The sequence below is a fragment of the Sapajus apella genome, unplaced genomic scaffold (genome assembly GCF_009761245.1).
Source record: "Sapajus apella isolate SASKATOON/1434 unplaced genomic scaffold, GSC_monkey_1.0 scaffold48, whole genome shotgun sequence".
NCBI classification, from domain to species: Eukaryota; Metazoa; Chordata; class Mammalia; order Primates; family Cebidae; genus Sapajus; species Sapajus apella.
The window spans coordinates 3,949,635-3,965,791 of NW_022436988.1; the positions used below are offsets into that span (position 1 = coordinate 3,949,635).

The following is a 16,157-nucleotide window of genomic DNA, read 5'->3' on the forward strand; positions in this document are numbered from 1 at the left end:
CAAGGCCCAGGAACCCGCCAGGAGTTCCCTCAACCCTCTGAAGATGCCCCGCGCTGCCCTGCTGGGGTGCGAGGAGGTGGGGCTCGAGCTGGGACCCCCCTTTGCATAAGGACAGTGAGAAGCCAGACCTGGCCCAGAGACGTGAGCCAGACACAACTCAAAGCTCATGACCCCGAAGTGCTGCTGGCCATGACCCCAGAGCACCCCCACCGCTGGCCCCAATGACCACGACAGAGGCAGGCCCTAGCCCTCCTGCCGACCTGACAACCCAGCTCCTTTCTTCCCAAGGACGTTAGGGGGAACGAACACAAGACTTAGCTATTTCTCTTTTTGGTTTTCCTTGGTTTTTTTTTCTTTTTGCTTTTTCCCCTCTCTCAAAAGGCGGTACTGATTGGCTGTTTTTCATCTTTGATGTTGCAGGCTAGCCTCTGCCGAGGAGGGTACAGCCGCTTCACCCCCTACTAGCAAGAGACCCAGCCCCTAACAGCATTCACACTGACTGCCTCTCACAAACCACACCCAACAGCCCAAAACCAGGCACAGCCACCAGGAAGACAGTGCACCCCTCCCGGCCAGCGACACGCGCGGCTGGCCCTCTGCGACTCTAAAGTCTGTAGTTTTCCTCTCCAGCCAGCTGGTCTCCCCACCCCACCGGTGCTGGTGTGTGTGTCTTTGACCCTGGTTTTTCCTGTATGTCTGAAACCGTGATTTCCTACTTTGTGTTTGTTGATGTTGTACTGCCCCAGCCATGCAGGTACGGTACGCACACCACGGGGTCCAGGCTGGGCCAGGAGACCAGGCCGCCCCCGAGCCCGGAGGGGCAGTAGCGCCCTGTGAGGGCAAGAGCCTCGTGTCCTGGCCTGCCAGGCTGCACAGAGTGGCAGAAACGCCCGGCAGGGCCTCCCCCAGAGCCACCCAGCCAGCCCCATGCCACAGCCCTAGTGTGTGGCACCCTGACGCAGGGAGGGAGGGGCTCCAGGCGCCCAGTGTGGGTCCCTGGCTGAGGGTGCTCCTGCCAGCCTCCACCCAGCCAACCACAGGACTAGCTGTCGCTCCTCCTTGCCCCATCGGCTGAAACTAATATTTTTAATTAAATTTTATTGACGATAATCCTTGCCGACGTAGTCACAAGCATGTCGCATGGTGTGCGAACTGCTGTGGTCACACCGGTCTCCGCGACTCCTTAGCACTGCTGCTGCGAGAAACGGCAATGTGGAAAGGCGTGTCCCGGTCTCTCATCAGGGCACCCCTTAGCACCACAGGGTGGAAGCCAGGCCAGACTTGCTCGGGGCGGGGGCAGGAGTGTACAGCCTACTGGAGGTACAGCCTACTCTTCCTGTCCCCAGTCCCCGAAATGTCTTTATTGGGGTACATTCCAGAAGGAAGAGGGCAGATGGGCCCTTGCTTAGGCCCTCCCTGCGTTAGGGGGACTGTAGGCAGGGAGGGCCCTGTGGCCCACGGGACACCCCCTCCCCAGCCCTAGGACTGGCCAGCCTGGCGCATGGCGCTTCTGGGGAGACACTGGCTGCGACTTCAGCCAAGCACAGCCCCGGGCAGCCGCTGGTCCGCCTGGGAAAAGCCAGCCAAGACAGGCACAGTCCTTTCCTGGGGCTGGCCTGGGGCACTCAGATCTGAACCTCCATGACAGAGAAAAGTAGCTTCAGGCTCCGAGTGTGCCACAGCCGGGCTCCTGGGACAGGAAGGCCAGCTGGAGGGGTAGGTTCCCCACCAGCCAGGGCTGAGTTCCTGCCGCCCACCGGGCCCTTGCCGTGGGGAGCCCGGCTCTCCACCTCCCGTGGCCAGACCCTCACTGCCGCTGTCCCACCCGGGCTGCCTCGGGGCCTGCACTGGCCCAGCCTCTCCCCTCGCCCTGTCCTGCCCACCTCTGTCTCCTCCCATCCCGGGCTGCCTGGGCCCCATCCTGGCGTCCACCCACACTCAGCCCTGAAAGATGAGGGTCCCGGAAGCTGGGGGGCAGTTGTGGGGGCGCCAGCACTTCAGGCCAGGGGCCCCATGCCATGCGGCCTGCCGCGCCTGCCCCTGAGATGCTGCAAGTCCTGCCTTTCTGTTTCTGTTGTAGTGAAACCTTCCAGCGTTTCCTTCTCGGACCATAAAGGGCAAAAACAAAACAAAAAAACAAAAAACAAAAAAAAATCACAAAACAAAAAAAAAAAAACAAAAAAAGATGTTAAGATCCAAGCAACAAGAAAACCAACCAAACCAAGAGGCATCCAACCAAGTCCACGTCCCGCGTCCCGGCCACACGCCCGCACCGAGGGAGCGCGCCGGCAGGGGCACTGAGGAGCCCGGGACAGGACGGCCCCGCCTCGTCGCTCGTCCCCGCCCTGGCTGGCAGCACAGTGGGGACGCCCCCCTCCATCTCAGGCAGTGGGGAAGTTGGAGGAGAAGGGGCCTCCCTTGCGGGGCCTGTGGGGGGCTCTGTTTTCAATCCGGTCTTCCTTTCCCAGCCCCCTACTCCCAAGGCAGTGTGGGGCTCAGCAGCACGGAGCAGGCCCGGGCCTGAGCAGGGAGGCACTGGAACAAGACTTACCTTTGTGCCCAGCTGTGCCGGGGCGGGGCCGGCGGGGCTGGGGGTGCGGGCGGCTTTCATCCCAGGGGCTAACTGGGCCCCATCACCCTTGTGTCGCATCCTCTGCGTCCCACCTCCCTCGTGCCCGGCAGTCCCGCCCGTGCCCCCGGCCTGGCAAGGAAGCCATCCGACAGCAGCCCAGAGCCGACTCCAACAGAAAGGGCTGACCTGGCTCCAGGACTCAGGGGCACCCCAGTGGAGAACGAAGGAACCCCGGCCAGCCAGGAGCCACTCCTCACACTGCCGAGCGTGGCCAGGCAGGCCCTGAGGCCGAGGACATGCTGCTTCTGGCTGTCACTCGCTTTCTGGAGGAGGCCCAGGGCCTGTGCACACCAAGTCTGACCTCGTGCTGCCTGCTGGGACCCGGCCCTCCCTGCCGTGCCCCTGCGAGCCCAGTCCCACCAGGGGCACCCAGGGATGGGCCAGCGCCCGGCCGCACCACAAGGTTAGGAGTCACAGTGGCCGTGGGCCTGGACGGACACAGAGCAGAGGCCCACGGGAAGGGCAGGGCGTGGGGGAGCCTGAGCCCACCCCTCAGGTGTCCAGGTGGCAGGAGCAGCACCAAGGACAGCCAAGCTCTCGGGCAGGCAGAGCAGGAGTAGAGCAGGTGGCAGGGAGGAGCCCCTCTCGAGGTAGGGAGCACTGAGGCAAGCAGCAGAAACTCCAGGCTCCCGACGCAGCTCCGCTGTCTCATGAAACGTCAAAAATTTAAGAATACACCTCACTTTCTATTCAGCATCAGCTACTGAAGCTCTCGAAATGGAATTCTCCTTTTCTATTCCCGTTGTACATAGCTCCCCGCCCTGCCTCTGGCTTTGTCCTCTGTACAGAGCCCCGGTCCCTCTGCTGTTCCGGACCCTTCTCCTGCAGCAGCTCACCCCCCGGCCCAGATCCCCAGGACTGCAGCCGAGCCCCGGGCTTCCTTTCTTACCATTCTGTATGCTTCCAAGGTGTGACCATTCAAATTAACAGTATTATTATTAAGATTATTAATAAAGATTTCTTTCTTCCAACAAGGACAACTCTGTATGCTCTGGCAGCTCCCGGGCCCGGTGGGTGGAGGGCATAGCGGCCCAAGGTGCAGGATTGGGGCCAGGATGGGACGCAGCCCTGCCTTGGTCTGTAGCCAGGTGGCAGTGGCATCAGAAGGCCCTTCTAGGCAAGAGACTTTCCAGTCCCAGTCCTCGAGTCCATGTGGGTCCTCTGCATCCCACCCCAGGATGGGCTGAGTGGTGGCAGCTCATGGTGGCTTTGTGTTACCTGGCCTGCCTCAGTCCCTTCTTTCCTGGGCACACCACACACTGGGCACAGCATGACCTCACAGAGCAGAATGCACCTCAGGAGGCTGGGTGTGGTGGCTCACGCCTGTAATCCCAGCACTTTGGGAAGCCAAGGCAGGCGGATCACCTAAGGCCAGTTCAGGAATAGCTTGGCCAACATGGTGAAACCCTGTCTCTACTAAAAATAAAATATTAGCCACCTGTGGTGGTGCATGCCTGTAGTCCCAGCTACCTGGGAGGCTGAAGCAGGAGAATCACTTGAACCTGGGAGGCAGAGACTGCAGTGAGGTAAGCATGCCACTGCACTCCTGCCTGGGCAACAGAGCAAGACTGTCCCTCCCCCTCGCCAAAAAAAAAAAAAAAAAAACAAAAAACCCAGGAGGCAGAAGGGTTAGACCTGGGGGGTCACACAGCTGTGCTTGGTCGATCCAATGCCAGAGCGAGCACGGACCTGGAGGGTGGGGGGACATGGTACAGAGGCACACGTGGCTGGTGCCCCAGCTGGTTCTGCACCCCGGTCTAGCCCGAGCTGGGGCCCATGAGGAGCTGTGTTGCTTCAAGGTGAACCCACAAGAGCTAGAGCACAGCTGCAAAGGGTCGGCTGAAGACGGGACGGAAAGTTGAGTGGCAGAACCTGAACCCGGAGCTCAGACGCCTAAGGCTGGCAGGGGCTGGAGCTGGACAGGGAGCCAGCGTCCGAGGCTGGGCTGGCGCTGCCCTCGCCCATCATACCAGGACTCCAGCGTTTTTCACAGTGTCGGATCGTTTATTTCAGAGCAGTTACAGCCGGCAGAGGGACACAGGCTTACACGCCAGCATGTTAATTCTCCCGCACGCGAGCCCTGCACGGCGGTGGGGCTGGGGAGCCAGGGCGGTGTGTTTCTGCCACACGCCACGCTCTGCTAAGCCCCCTTACTCCTAATTGCTTGCTCACCAGACTGTGAGAAAATAATTGCCATTATAAATTTTCCCTTCTCTGCATAAAATATTCAGAGAAACCAGCACTTAAAAGACTTCATGAAGGAAGGGCAGCATGCATGCTGCACACCCCCACCGCCGCAGAGGACACGGAGAGGCCAGGAGCCCCTCCCCAGATCCCCCTGGTTCCAGACGGGAAAGAGAGGCTCAAAGGGTTCCCAGGAACCGCCACAGCCGAAAAAAGTCGAGTCAGCTCGTGTTCACCTGCCCTCCACCCAGGACAGCGCCCGGTGGTTTCAGGCCACAGGGGGTCAGCAGAGGGACCCTCCTGCCCCACATCCTTGGCAAACGCTTCTCCTGGGACCACGCGTGAGACATGGAAGAATGTTCCAAATTAGACAAAAGCCCAGACCTTTAATCCTAGGGCCTTGTGCTTGGCACGAGTACCCAGGCAGGCAGGGAGGATGGAGAAAGAGGTGGATTTCAGCCACTGGAAGGAGCCCCAGCTCAGAGCGGCTGCTGGGCACCAGCCTTGCCCTCCTCCTCCGCATGCGGGAGCAGGTGTGACTGGGCTGCCACCTGGTGGCCTCTGTCCTCACTGCAGGGCGAAATGATGGGGATGCCAGCCCTTAGGTGTGGGCTCTGGCTGGGGTCACAGGGCATCCCAGCCCTCAGCACTGCCCAACATCAAGGGGACCCCCACCGCCAGCCCTATGTGGCCTGGGGGTGAGACCTCCCCCAAAAGCGAGGGACTTCAGGCCACTGACTCCATGGAAGAACCACAACAGACGCCACCCAGACCAGCCACAGGATGACCCAAGGCCGTGGGGCCTAGAGACCATACCAGGAAGCCTCCTGGGCAGCCTAGCAGAGGCCTGGGCAGAGGGGAGGCAGCTAGAGAAGAGCCAGAAGGACAGAAGGCAGCCTGCGGTGAGGACCCCGCCCACGGCGAGGACCCGGCCTCCCTCACACCCCACGCACCCGTGCTGCCTCTGCTCAAGGGTAAGCCCGGAGGTCTCCCTGGTGCTTGGGTGAGGCTGAGAAGGGAGGAGGTGACGGAACAGAATAGGTGGAAAAGATCCCATGTCTCCTGCAGCTCCTTCGTGCAGGAGGAGGCTGGGCTGGCGTGGGGAGCAGACGCTACTCCCGGCCTGGCCTGACCTGCGACCTGAGCCTAAGGGCAGCTTGTCCAGAGCCCACGGCGTCTCGCTGGGCAGAGGCAGGGCCGCAGTGCAGACTGCCTCAGGGCCACTTCCCAGCACCCCCACAGCCCAGAAGGGACACAGCAGGGCCAGGGGCTGGTGAGAACGCTGCAGAGATGACCTCACGCTCAGCAGCACAGTAAATTGCCAACGCCAGGGAACACACAGCAGCGGGGCTGGCCCGCAGTGCCCACTCCTCAGGGGAAACGGGCCTTTCCCACCAGGAGGCGGGGTCTCCAGGGCGTCCTCTCCCGACACCTGCTGGCAGCCCCACCCTGGGACCCCCTGTAGCTCGTCCTCATCCTCAGGAACATCTTGGGGCCCACCCCAAAGCCTGCCTGCACAATCTAAGCATAAACCTTTCTCATAGTTTCATCTGCAGGAAAAAAAAATCATTCTCAGCCTCAGCATCTTGTAGCCTATTAGGAAGCACCCTTTATGGAATTTTCTGTCCTAAACATCCTCCCCCTTTTCATGTTCACATGGGAACCATGTACCGTGGGGAGGGGGCTAGGCAGAAACAGGGCCCGCCACTCACCTCGCAATGACCAACGCTGCAATCCCACCGCTTGGTGTCCTGTCAACAACGCCCCCCCCCGCCCCTGCCAAAAAGCCACAGCACTCAGCCCGGGGTCTTCCGCCCCAGCCCCGGGACCTGGGTCTCACTGCCACTGCCGGCACTTAGCAGTCCCAGCGCAGGCTGGGGCCAGATGGCCGGGAAGAGGCCTCAGCCCGAGGCCAGACCACCAGGCTTTAGCATCCACTCACTCGGGGGCCGAGTAGAGCAGAGCCGCCCGGCCCCACTCGGCCTGAGGCACCCGGAACCCTTCCTTGGGGACAGGCTCCACCAGAAACCCAATGCGACAATCCTGGCCGGGCCCGGCGGCATCCACCAGCAGGTCCACTACCCGGTACTGGGTGGCAAAAGCCAACCCCAGGAACGTGGGCCTCTCTGGCGTCGGCGGCGGAGAGCCATCGCCTGTCCCTCTGCAGCAGTGGATCCGGAAGCAGCGGACTTGTGGCAGGAGGAAGGACCAGTGCAGGGTGCAGCTGAGCTGGAGCAGAGCCGGGGGTCCCTCCCACTCCGAGGCGGCCGGCTGCCAGCGGACGTGAGAGACAGTGACGGCCTGCACCTGAGGCAGTGGGGCCAGCAGGCTGGCAGCATCCACCACCTGGCAGGAGAAAAGGCTCGGCATGGCTGGAAGCCAGGGGGCTGGGAGAGGGCGCCCCCACCCACACACTTCCCCTCTCTGACTCCCCCGCCCCAGTTCCCCACTGAACCCAAGAAGGGAGCAGCCTGGGGCAGCCTCCACCCCCACTCAGCTGGACAAACGGCCAGTCCAGCCCGAGCCCCTCTGGGAAGTGTCACCTGGATCTCTCCAAGGCGACAGGTGAAGCTCTCCTCCTCCCGGCTACCCGGTGGCCGTGTGAAGCAAACGAAGAGGTCCCGCAAGAGGCACTCACGGAGGCTCACCTCGTAGCAGCTGCAGGGGCCAAAGGGCTGATCACAGGCCAGGCTCAGCCCAGGGTGAGCCGGCCCAGAGACCCCAAGCCACAGCAGAAGGGGGATCCGTCCCAGGGGCAGCGGGGACCCCGGGCCGACAGCAGGGCTCCCAGCAGCTGTCCTGGGCTTATGTCTCAGAGCTGCCCAAAACCGGGGGCCAGCCCAGGGCCCCTCCATCCCCCCAGCTCTGGGGTTTCCAACAGAGACTTGAGTGAAGGAGGGGGACTTACTGCTGGACCCAGCCCCCGCTCAGCTGCCGGCCGCAGCGGCCCACCCATCTGGCCAGCTTGGTGGGAGGTACCCGGAGGGGTCGGAGGCTGTGCCTTGAGCTTGTTTCTGCTGGAGGAGGAGACATGGGACTTGAAAAAGAAGAATCTCAAAGGAAAAGGCGCTGGGAGGGACCACCGAGGGAGCCCCTGGAGTCCAGAAAAGACCCCCCGTGACGCCAGATGCTCACAGGTACTGAGAAGCGACCAGGCAGAGCTGCAGAGGAGCTCAGCAAACGAAATGCGTGTCTGGATCAGCCACGCTCTCACCCGTCCTGGCTTCCTCCAGCCTGCTGTCTCCCCACCCCGTCTCCTCGCCCCTCTCCACACCTCGGCCAGCAGCAAGGCTGTGTGCAGCTCAGGTCTCCAGGAGGGGCCACTGTCTACCCTGCACACATGCCTCAGCGGCCCAGCGAGGCCACAGGGCAGAGGCTGCGGCTGAGAAGTGAATCTTCCCTGTCCAGGCCTTGACCACAGCTGCCCTGACTCTAGCAAAGGCAGGGTGTACCCTCCACTGTCCACACCAGCTCCTCCCCACTCTCCATGAGCCTTTCCACACCTCTGTCCCCTGAGCTCTCCCCGCGCAGAGGCAGGCCTGGGCCCCCATCGCCTCACCATTCAACACTGAGATGCCACTGATGTGACAGCTGCCAGCATCCCCCGTGGTCAGCTCCAAAGCAACCGTGACATCCGTAGGCCCTTCAAGCTTGTATACCATGGACAGGAAAATTTTGGGGGGCACGGGGACCTGCAGGGAAAATAACCTGGGGGAGAAAGGTCCTGTGCTAAGTGCCACAGAGAAATCATTGAGAAATAGAAGCCAGCTCCAAATCACGTCCGACAGCCCCTCCCTTGGGGAACGGGGCGCCTGAGCAGCAAACACTCCCACAGAGTGGTCCTATCCATGGCCAGGGACAAGCCCTCCCCAAGGCCAGATTCTTTTTGTGGGCTGAAACATCTCAATTCTGAAATACTATAGGATTCCCTCATATGGGGCATCTAAAGTATCCAAACTCACAGATGCAGAGTGGAGGGTGGCTTTGAGGGGCTGGGGGAAGATGGGGGGCTAATGAGCAACGGGGAGAGTCCAGTCCTACAAGGTGACACAGCTCTAGGGATCTGTCCGCCAGCCATTCATTTCAACATGGTGAACCTGGTACATTTCATGTGAATGCACTTCTGACCACAATTTGAAAAAACCAATCTGGGTCTGTCCTCTGTCCTTGTTCTGACCTCCACTGCCCCATCCGCCCAGTTCCACAGCCACCACGTGTGACAGGAGAAGCTGGTGGGCCCCCACGTCCCCCGTCACTCACCCACCTCACAGCCACATTTCCAGCCTCCGACGGGATCACACCCCGGATGAGCAGGGAGCTGCCCCCGTGCCAGGCGTCCTCCAGGCAGCAGTGCGTCCTCACCCAGCCCCGGCCATCCCCTCCCAGCCTGTGTTCTCCAAACAAAGGCTGCATCTCCTGAGCGCTCAGGTGGTACCAGGGCCCCACCGTCTCCTCCTGAAGAAAAGGGCAGAACGGGGGCACTCAGCAGAGGCCAGCAGAGCAGATGTGCCTGGAGCAGCAGGGAGGGGCAGACCACCACCATGCCTTTGAGCAAGCCCCAGGCTCCTCCCACCTGTCCCAGCTGAGGCCGGAAGACAGACACAATGGAAGGCGTACACCCACCTGGCCGTAGCAGACCCTCCGTGCACCCATGCCCAGGCAGAAGGATGTGACGAAAGGCAAAGAGCAGATGCTATGTGTGGGCAGATAACGCTCCAGCCGGCCCCAGAACCTGCCAGAGACATGGGGGCAACAGCCCGGTCCTGAGGAACGGAGGGAGCCTCCCAGTGTCCCTCGAACTTGCTGGTGGAAACTCGAGGCTCTCCTGCACCCTCCGAGACAGGACTTCCGGGAGGACTGCAGCCTCCCCGGCTACGGAGATGTTGGACACACGTCTGCAGGAAGCGGTCGCTGGGTTTGGTCTCTACCCGGAAGCAGCCAGCGTGGTAGGTTTCTTCTCCCTTCATCCTCCTTTAACCGCCCCCCCCCAGGGAGGGTCACTAAAGAGCACGAACATGTCTTATCAGAGAAACCAGGGACCCTTCCCACCCATCAGCCTGCACTAAGCACCCAGGATGGCAGGACTCACTTGTCCTGGTTCTGGAAGAAATGCTCCTTCTCCAGACACTCGTACACCCAGCCAGGAGCAAACAGAGCCACAGAGAAGCCATGCTTCCGGATCAGCTCCAACGACTGAGGAGACAGACATCAGGGAGACACTGGGCACGTCAGAACCACAGAGCCCAGACAGGCTCCTGGACGCCGGTGACGGGGGTAGGGGCTTTCAGGCAGCTGGGAAACAGGAGAGGGAAGCTGTCTGACCCCTCCTTCCTAACTGCACGTGGGGGCTGCAGGGCGTCACCCCCGTCATTCCACAAGCCAGCCAGCAGAGGGGGTGGGAGAGGTGGCCAGGCGGTCAGCGCTGCTGCATGGGCAGGAGGAGCTAACGGGCTGTGACCATGGTCCTCTCGCCCTCTGGTACACCTCTCATTCCATTATCAGAATCCCGGGCAGCAAAGAGGCTCTCCTGTTACTGGATTAATTTACTCATCCAAAGCTAAATTAATGGCTGACAACATCCCTGGGGCTCTGGGAAGGGGCAGGACTGACAGGCCAGAGGCAGGCAGAGCCCTGCGCATCCCACGCCAGGGGCACCAGCCCGGCCCCGCTCCTTCCTCCATGCTGGCATGACCTGCCTTGCCAGAAAATGCTCCCTCGTCATGACACCTGCTGCTCCCCAAACCCTGGGCGCTTCCCCTGTCCTCACCCCTGAGCCTCTTGAGAGGTGCAGCAGGCCCCTCCAACACCACCCGGGCTTCCCTGGAGGGGAGGTCAAGGAATGCAGCAGGGACAGGAGGCTTAGGCCCATGAAGACCAGACAGCAGGGCACAGGGTGCCTCTGTCCAGTAACACCCACGCAAATACACACCAGCCAACTGTAGAAATGGCCGGGAAGGGGTTTCAGTGGGGACACAGCTTGGCCAGACAGGACACCCTGTTTCTCAATGCCACAGGGTCCCTGCTCCGGAAAGAACAGCTGCTGTAGTCCCTTTGAGATGAAGATGGGAACGGAAGGTCCGTGAGGAAATGAGGTCCCAGGGGAGGCACTGGGCCATGGCCCTGGGCAAAGGGGACCACCCACCTTGTCTGTATCAAATCGGCCTCCGACCACGTTCCCCCGAGCAAACACGTCCACGCCCACATACACGTCGGCCCGGCGCTCCCCTGCCTGCCCCAGCATCCGCTCCAGGTGCTCCTCCTGCCAGTTATAGTTGGTGAAGAAGCCGTCACAGGAATCAAAGAAGACCCTGAGGGACAAGGACCTGCTGTGAGGCCCAGAGGGACAGGGCCACCACCCCACCCCACACAGTCTCAGCCTTCCCCCTCCTAGAGCCCAGAGGCACCTGCAGTTCACAGGCTGGGAGCTGCCTCCAGGACCTAAGACACAGCCTGGTCCCCAAGGGCAGGGAGCAGCCCCAGATGGTGACCTGAAACCCTCGCCCAGCATCCATGATGTCTGCTGAGGCTCAGAATATTAAGAGAACTCTTTGCCTTCTCTGCGTTTTTCCCCAATGCAGTCATATATGCGCTGCCTCCGTGAGAGAGACTGCGCCTGCCCCTCATGGCACGTGGCACCCGCCCCTGGAGGCACCGCCCCTCACAGCCCCGTCTGCAGGCTTGCCTGTTGTGCTGGTTGAGTTCATTCTGCCATTTGAGCTGCCCGCTCTGCACCACACTGTCATACCACAGCACCAGGCCCCCCGGGACCTGCTGGTGCAGCTGCGTGGTCAGGTACCGCAGGAAAGGAGGCATGTTCCCCACGGTGGCCAGCTGAAAGAGACAAAGGAGGTGAGAGCGTCGGTGAGCCCCAGATCCGTCTAACTGGAGAAGTATCTGGCGCCGGACAGACAAGGACGCAGAGCAGACGCATCCACAGGAGAAGCCGCAGTCCAGAAAGGCCTTCCCCGCCACGGCCTCGAACGTGGAGTCCAGCCAAACAGACGACTGTCCTTTCTTATTGCGGCAAGAGGGACACGAACGCAGAAGTCAGGAAAAGAGAGAGCACAGAAAGGGAGGGAGCCCAGAGAAGGAAGCCACGCACCCAGCCCCAGCTGCCAGAGGAGGAGCGGGAAAGGCGAGCCAGCCCAGGAGGTCGGAGGAGAGTCCGTCTCACTACGAGTAACTAAGATTTCAGAGTGGGCGCTGCCGCCACCTGCAGCCCAGGTATGGGGTGAGGTAAGGCCAAGGAAGGAAAGAGGTGGAGGTGGGCAGCGAAACAGCAGGGGGCAGGGGGTGGGCGCGGGCCGGGCGCTCACACTCAGTGGGTTCTCGATGTTGATCAGCCAGCCATCGAAACGAAAAAACTGAGCGATCTGGACCAGCTGGTTGGCCACTGCCTGGTATGAGCGCTCGTTCCCGGCCAGAAAGGCTTCACAGAGCCTCGCCCCTTCATTCCACTCCGTGATGAACGTCCCTGTGAGGACAGCAGAGAAACAAGGTCGGCCGCGGGAATCGCTTTCCCTCCGCCCGTTTTCAAAGTGAGGTTCCCGAACCGGCAGCCTCAGTATCACCTGACCACTTGGTAGACATTCAAATCCCCATATAGCTAGTGAATCAGACGCTGCCAACGGGGACCAGCAGTCGTGGTGACGGAGGGCCATACACAATGAGGACTGAGGCCACAGCCTCCACAGCACTGTTCTAACCCCAGGAATCGGCAGACCGTGGCCCTGGGGCCCATGCCTGCTACCACCCGTGTGTGTAAATACAATTTTATTGGACACAGCCCCGCCTATTTGTTTAGCCGCTGTCACTCTAATAATCACCACAGTGACCCAATGGTCTGAAATGCTGAAAACACTGTCTGATCCTTTCCAGAAAAAACCTGCAGGTGCATGTCCTGACCGACCGAGGCGGCCCTCAGCGAGGGGCTCTGTGCACTGAGAAGCAGACAAAGCCCGAGCCTCCTAATCACCGGGTCCCCCGGCGGGTGAGCTGAGTCTGCCTGAGACGGAGGTGAGTGCCTAGCTCTTACCCAGCACACAGACCCCCTGCCTGTGGGCAGCGTTGGTCCAGCCCGCCGGGGGGATGGTGACTGCGTGGTGGCTGAAGTACACAAAGACATCGACGTGCTGCCAGTGGTAGAAGGCATAGGGAGTCTGTGCCGCCGAGCCCTGAATGAACCTGGGGAAAGAAACAGCATGGGGCTGGCCGCGGCGGCTCAGGCCTGTATTCCCAGCACTTTGGGAGGCCAAGGTGGGAGGATCACTTGAGCCCAGGGGTTTAAGACCAGCCTGGGCAACATGGCAAAAAACCACCTCTCCCCCTAAAAGTGAAAAAACTTGCCAGGTGTGGTGGCGCGCACCTGTAGTCCCAGCTACTTGGGAGGCTGAAGTGGGAGAACCACTTGAGCCCAGGAGGTCAAGGCTGCATTGAGCCCAGATCGCACCACTGCACTCCAGCCTGGGTGACAGAGTAACACCCTGTCTCAAAAAAAAAAAAAAAAAGAAAAAAAAAAATAAGAGTCGGGTCCCAGGAAACAGAATAAGGACACAGAGACCACAGGGGGTCCCCAAAGGTTTCTCCTTAGTTCCATTCAGTCAAGACTCCTGGAAGCCCGCCATGTCCAGGCACGGTGCAGCCAGGGAGAGAGGCAGGAGCCAGCTGCCATTGCTGCAGCCGAAGACAAAGCGCTCTGACCAGAGCATTAGGCATTTGCCATCGAATCTGATGGACGGAGCATCGCCACTCGCTATGAGCAGATGAACAAAGGAGAGAAGGGAAGGGAAGCAGAAAGGCTCATGTCAAAGTCCAGTCTCTGCTTGCCCCTTCTATGCAGAAGGGCAGGCAGTCCCTCAGGACACAGTCTCCTGGAATTCAAAGGCTGGGGCTGACAGCAGGGTGAGCTGTGCCCAAGGTTTCATCATCTGCCTCTGTCTCTACCTTGATGGCTGGCTCGGACTCAAGCCTTCCCGTCAATTACAGGGTCCAAGATTGTTTTATGGACATGTAAAAGCGCCACATGGACTCCTTGGTAGCTTTGGATGGGACATCTGCAGCTGGGGCGTGTGACATCTCTGTGCATCAAAGCCAGAGCCCAGCGACCCAGAACAGGATCAGAGCTCAAGCAGAGACAAACGCCAAAGTGCGTGAGGATTCGAGGGTGGGGGCCGGCAGCCGAAGGGGACCCCTGCCTGCTGTGCCCCCTCCAGTCTACCAGACTGCAGGTCAAGGAGCTTCAAGGAGTCAAAAGGGACATAAGACATTGCCTAAGCCAGTCTCCCCCCTTTTTTTTTTTTTTTTTTTTTTTGAGACAGAGTCACTCTGTTGCCCGGGCTGGAGTGCAGTGGCTCAATCTCAGCTCACTGCAATCTCTGCCTCATGGTTCAAGCAATTCTTCTGCATTAGCCTCCTGGGTAGCTGGATTACAGGCACCCGCCACCATGCCTGGCTAATTTTTGTATTTTTAGTAGAGGCAGGGTTTCGCCATGTTGGCCAGGCTGGTCTCAAACTCCTGAACTCAGGTGATCCACCTGCCTTGATCTCCCAAAGTGCTGGGATGACAGGCATGAGCCACCGCGCCCAGCCCGATCTTCCCTTTTTACAGATGAACACTGAGGGCTGCCTTCCTCTCAGTCCAGTCCCTCCAGTGCCCCTCTCCTGACTCCCTGCCCAGTGCTCTTTCTACACATGGCACTCTCCCACCCCTCCAGCCCCTACCCCAGCAAAGGAAAACAATCAATGTGAGTCCAGGTCCTCACCTGTCATCCAGGTACCCGCCCATCATGTCATGGCACAACAAAGTCCGGGGCCTCTGGCTGCTCAGAGGGGGCTGGCGACACGCCAGGGGCTCCAGGGCCACGTTAAAGCCATCCTCCATGTGGGGCGTCCATGCCAAGAGCTCCTCCAGCGAAGACAAGTAAAAGCTGATGGGTTTAGTGGTGTCCTTGTCATAATATCTAACTGGTCCGAGGACAGAAACATCGAGGAATGAATGGAAATTATTATAGGATTAATGGAAACGCTTTGATAATAACAGAGAAGGAACATGAGAGGGGGTGGGGGCTGACCTGCCCCGAAGCCCCAGGCGTGAAGGTGGAGTCAGTATTCAGAGCCTCCGTCTCCTCACCTGGCAGGGGGTCCGAGGAAAAACTGACCACTTCTCGAAAAACTGTCTCTTCTTCATCATCTTTGATTCTAAGCAAAGAAGGAGTTGTAAATTTATAAATTTTTTTTAAAAATAGACTTAGAAGCAAATGGACAAGTTTCACCTAAAGATGGAGGCAGAGAGATTATCTGGCTGACGCTTTTAATATTAACTATAGAAACATTGTATAAAGCAATGAAGTAGCTCTAACAGTCCTGAGGTCGCCTGTATTAGCCACCAGAGCTTGGCTTCTGCATGGACACGTGGCAATGATTACTCCAAAGAATAAAGCTTGCCCTAGGCCAGACGCAGTGGCTCACGCCTGTAATCCCAACACTGTGGGAGGCCAAGGTGGTTGGATCACCTGAGGTCAGGAGTTTAAGACCAGCCTGGCCAACATGGCAAAACCCTGTCTCTACCAAAAATACAAAACTTAGTGAGGCATGATGGCACACGCCTGTAATCCCAGCACCTTGGGAGGCTGAGGCAGGAGAATCTCGAAGGTTGCAGTGAGCCAAGATTTCGCCACTGCACTCCAACCTGGGTGACAGAGCGAGATTCTGTTTCAAAAATAATAAATAGAATAAACCTAACCCTCTAAAGCAGCCACCCAAATATTACACTCCAAAGACCAGACATATACACTTCACAGGGTCCCCAGGATTTGCTATGGCCAAAGGGCAATATCCAAATACGCAAAGTACAGAAAGTTTCAGGTCGTAAGACAGCAGGGGCCAGGCTTTCCACCTTCCCTCCGCGCCTTCCATGCTGTTCATGCATGGATGTTACAGAGACAAAGAGTTCCTTCCGCACATTAACGTGGAACGTCCCTGAATACATCTCAAACCACTTCCTGTTAAAAATTTATTTTATTTATTTTTTATTTTTATTTTTTATTATTGTTTGTTTGTTTGTTTTGAGATAGAGTCTCGCTCTGTTGCCAGGCGCCCGGCTGGAGTGCGGTGGCGAGATCTTGGCTCACTGCAACCTCCACTTCCCAGGTTCAAGTGAGTCTCCTGCCTCAGCCTCCGGAGTATTTGGGATTACGGGTGTCTCCCACCACACCTGACTAATTTTGTCTTTTTAGTAGAGACAGCGTTTCATCATGTTGGACAGGCTGCCCACAAAATCCGGAACTCAAGTGATCCACCCACCTTTTTAGGCCAGGCGTGGTAGCTCATGCCTGGGATTACA

At 59.2% G+C, this 16,157-nt stretch overlaps 2 protein-coding genes across 23 annotated transcripts in view; one reads left to right on the top strand and one right to left on the bottom strand.

Moving 5' to 3' along the window:
* RBFOX3 (RNA binding fox-1 homolog 3) overlaps positions 1–3,604 on the top strand; it is a 512,287-nt gene extending 508,683 nt beyond the window's left edge. For 10 of the 16 annotated variants that reach the window (XM_032241461.1, XM_032241463.1, XM_032241460.1 and 7 more), the window contains one exon: positions 421–1,110. In XM_032241461.1, coding sequence (XP_032097352.1) covers positions 421–465 — 45 coding nt within the window. In that variant the 3' untranslated portion in view covers positions 466–1,110. Of the gene's footprint in view, positions 1–420; positions 1,111–2,080 lie in introns of those variants that run through there. The other 6 variants (XM_032241466.1, XM_032241470.1, XM_032241471.1 and 3 more) reach the window with 1 other exon arrangement.
* Positions 3,605–5,182: 1,578 nt separating this feature from the next.
* The window catches only part of ENGASE (endo-beta-N-acetylglucosaminidase), a 12,656-nt gene continuing 1,681 nt past the window's right edge, over positions 5,183–16,157 (bottom strand). Inside the window, exons 2-14 of one of the 7 annotated variants that reach the window (XM_032241449.1) lie at positions 14,946–15,013; positions 14,578–14,779; positions 12,852–13,000; positions 12,133–12,290; positions 11,499–11,647; positions 10,959–11,124; positions 9,906–10,009; positions 9,440–9,548; positions 9,081–9,271; positions 8,376–8,524; positions 7,725–7,830; positions 7,360–7,474; positions 5,183–7,162 (exon numbers count right to left, since the gene is read on the bottom strand). In XM_032241449.1, coding sequence (XP_032097340.1) covers positions 6,755–7,162; positions 7,360–7,474; positions 7,725–7,830; positions 8,376–8,524; positions 9,081–9,271; positions 9,440–9,548; positions 9,906–10,009; positions 10,959–11,124; positions 11,499–11,647; positions 12,133–12,290; positions 12,852–13,000; positions 14,578–14,779; positions 14,946–15,013 — 2,074 coding nt within the window. In that variant the 3' untranslated portion in view covers positions 5,183–6,754. Of the gene's footprint in view, positions 7,163–7,359; positions 7,475–7,724; positions 7,834–8,375; positions 8,525–9,080; positions 9,272–9,439; positions 9,549–9,905; positions 10,010–10,958; positions 11,125–11,498; positions 11,648–12,132; positions 12,291–12,851; positions 13,001–14,577; positions 14,780–14,886; positions 15,298–16,157 lie in introns of those variants that run through there. The other 6 variants (XM_032241450.1, XM_032241448.1, XM_032241454.1 and 3 more) reach the window with 6 other exon arrangements.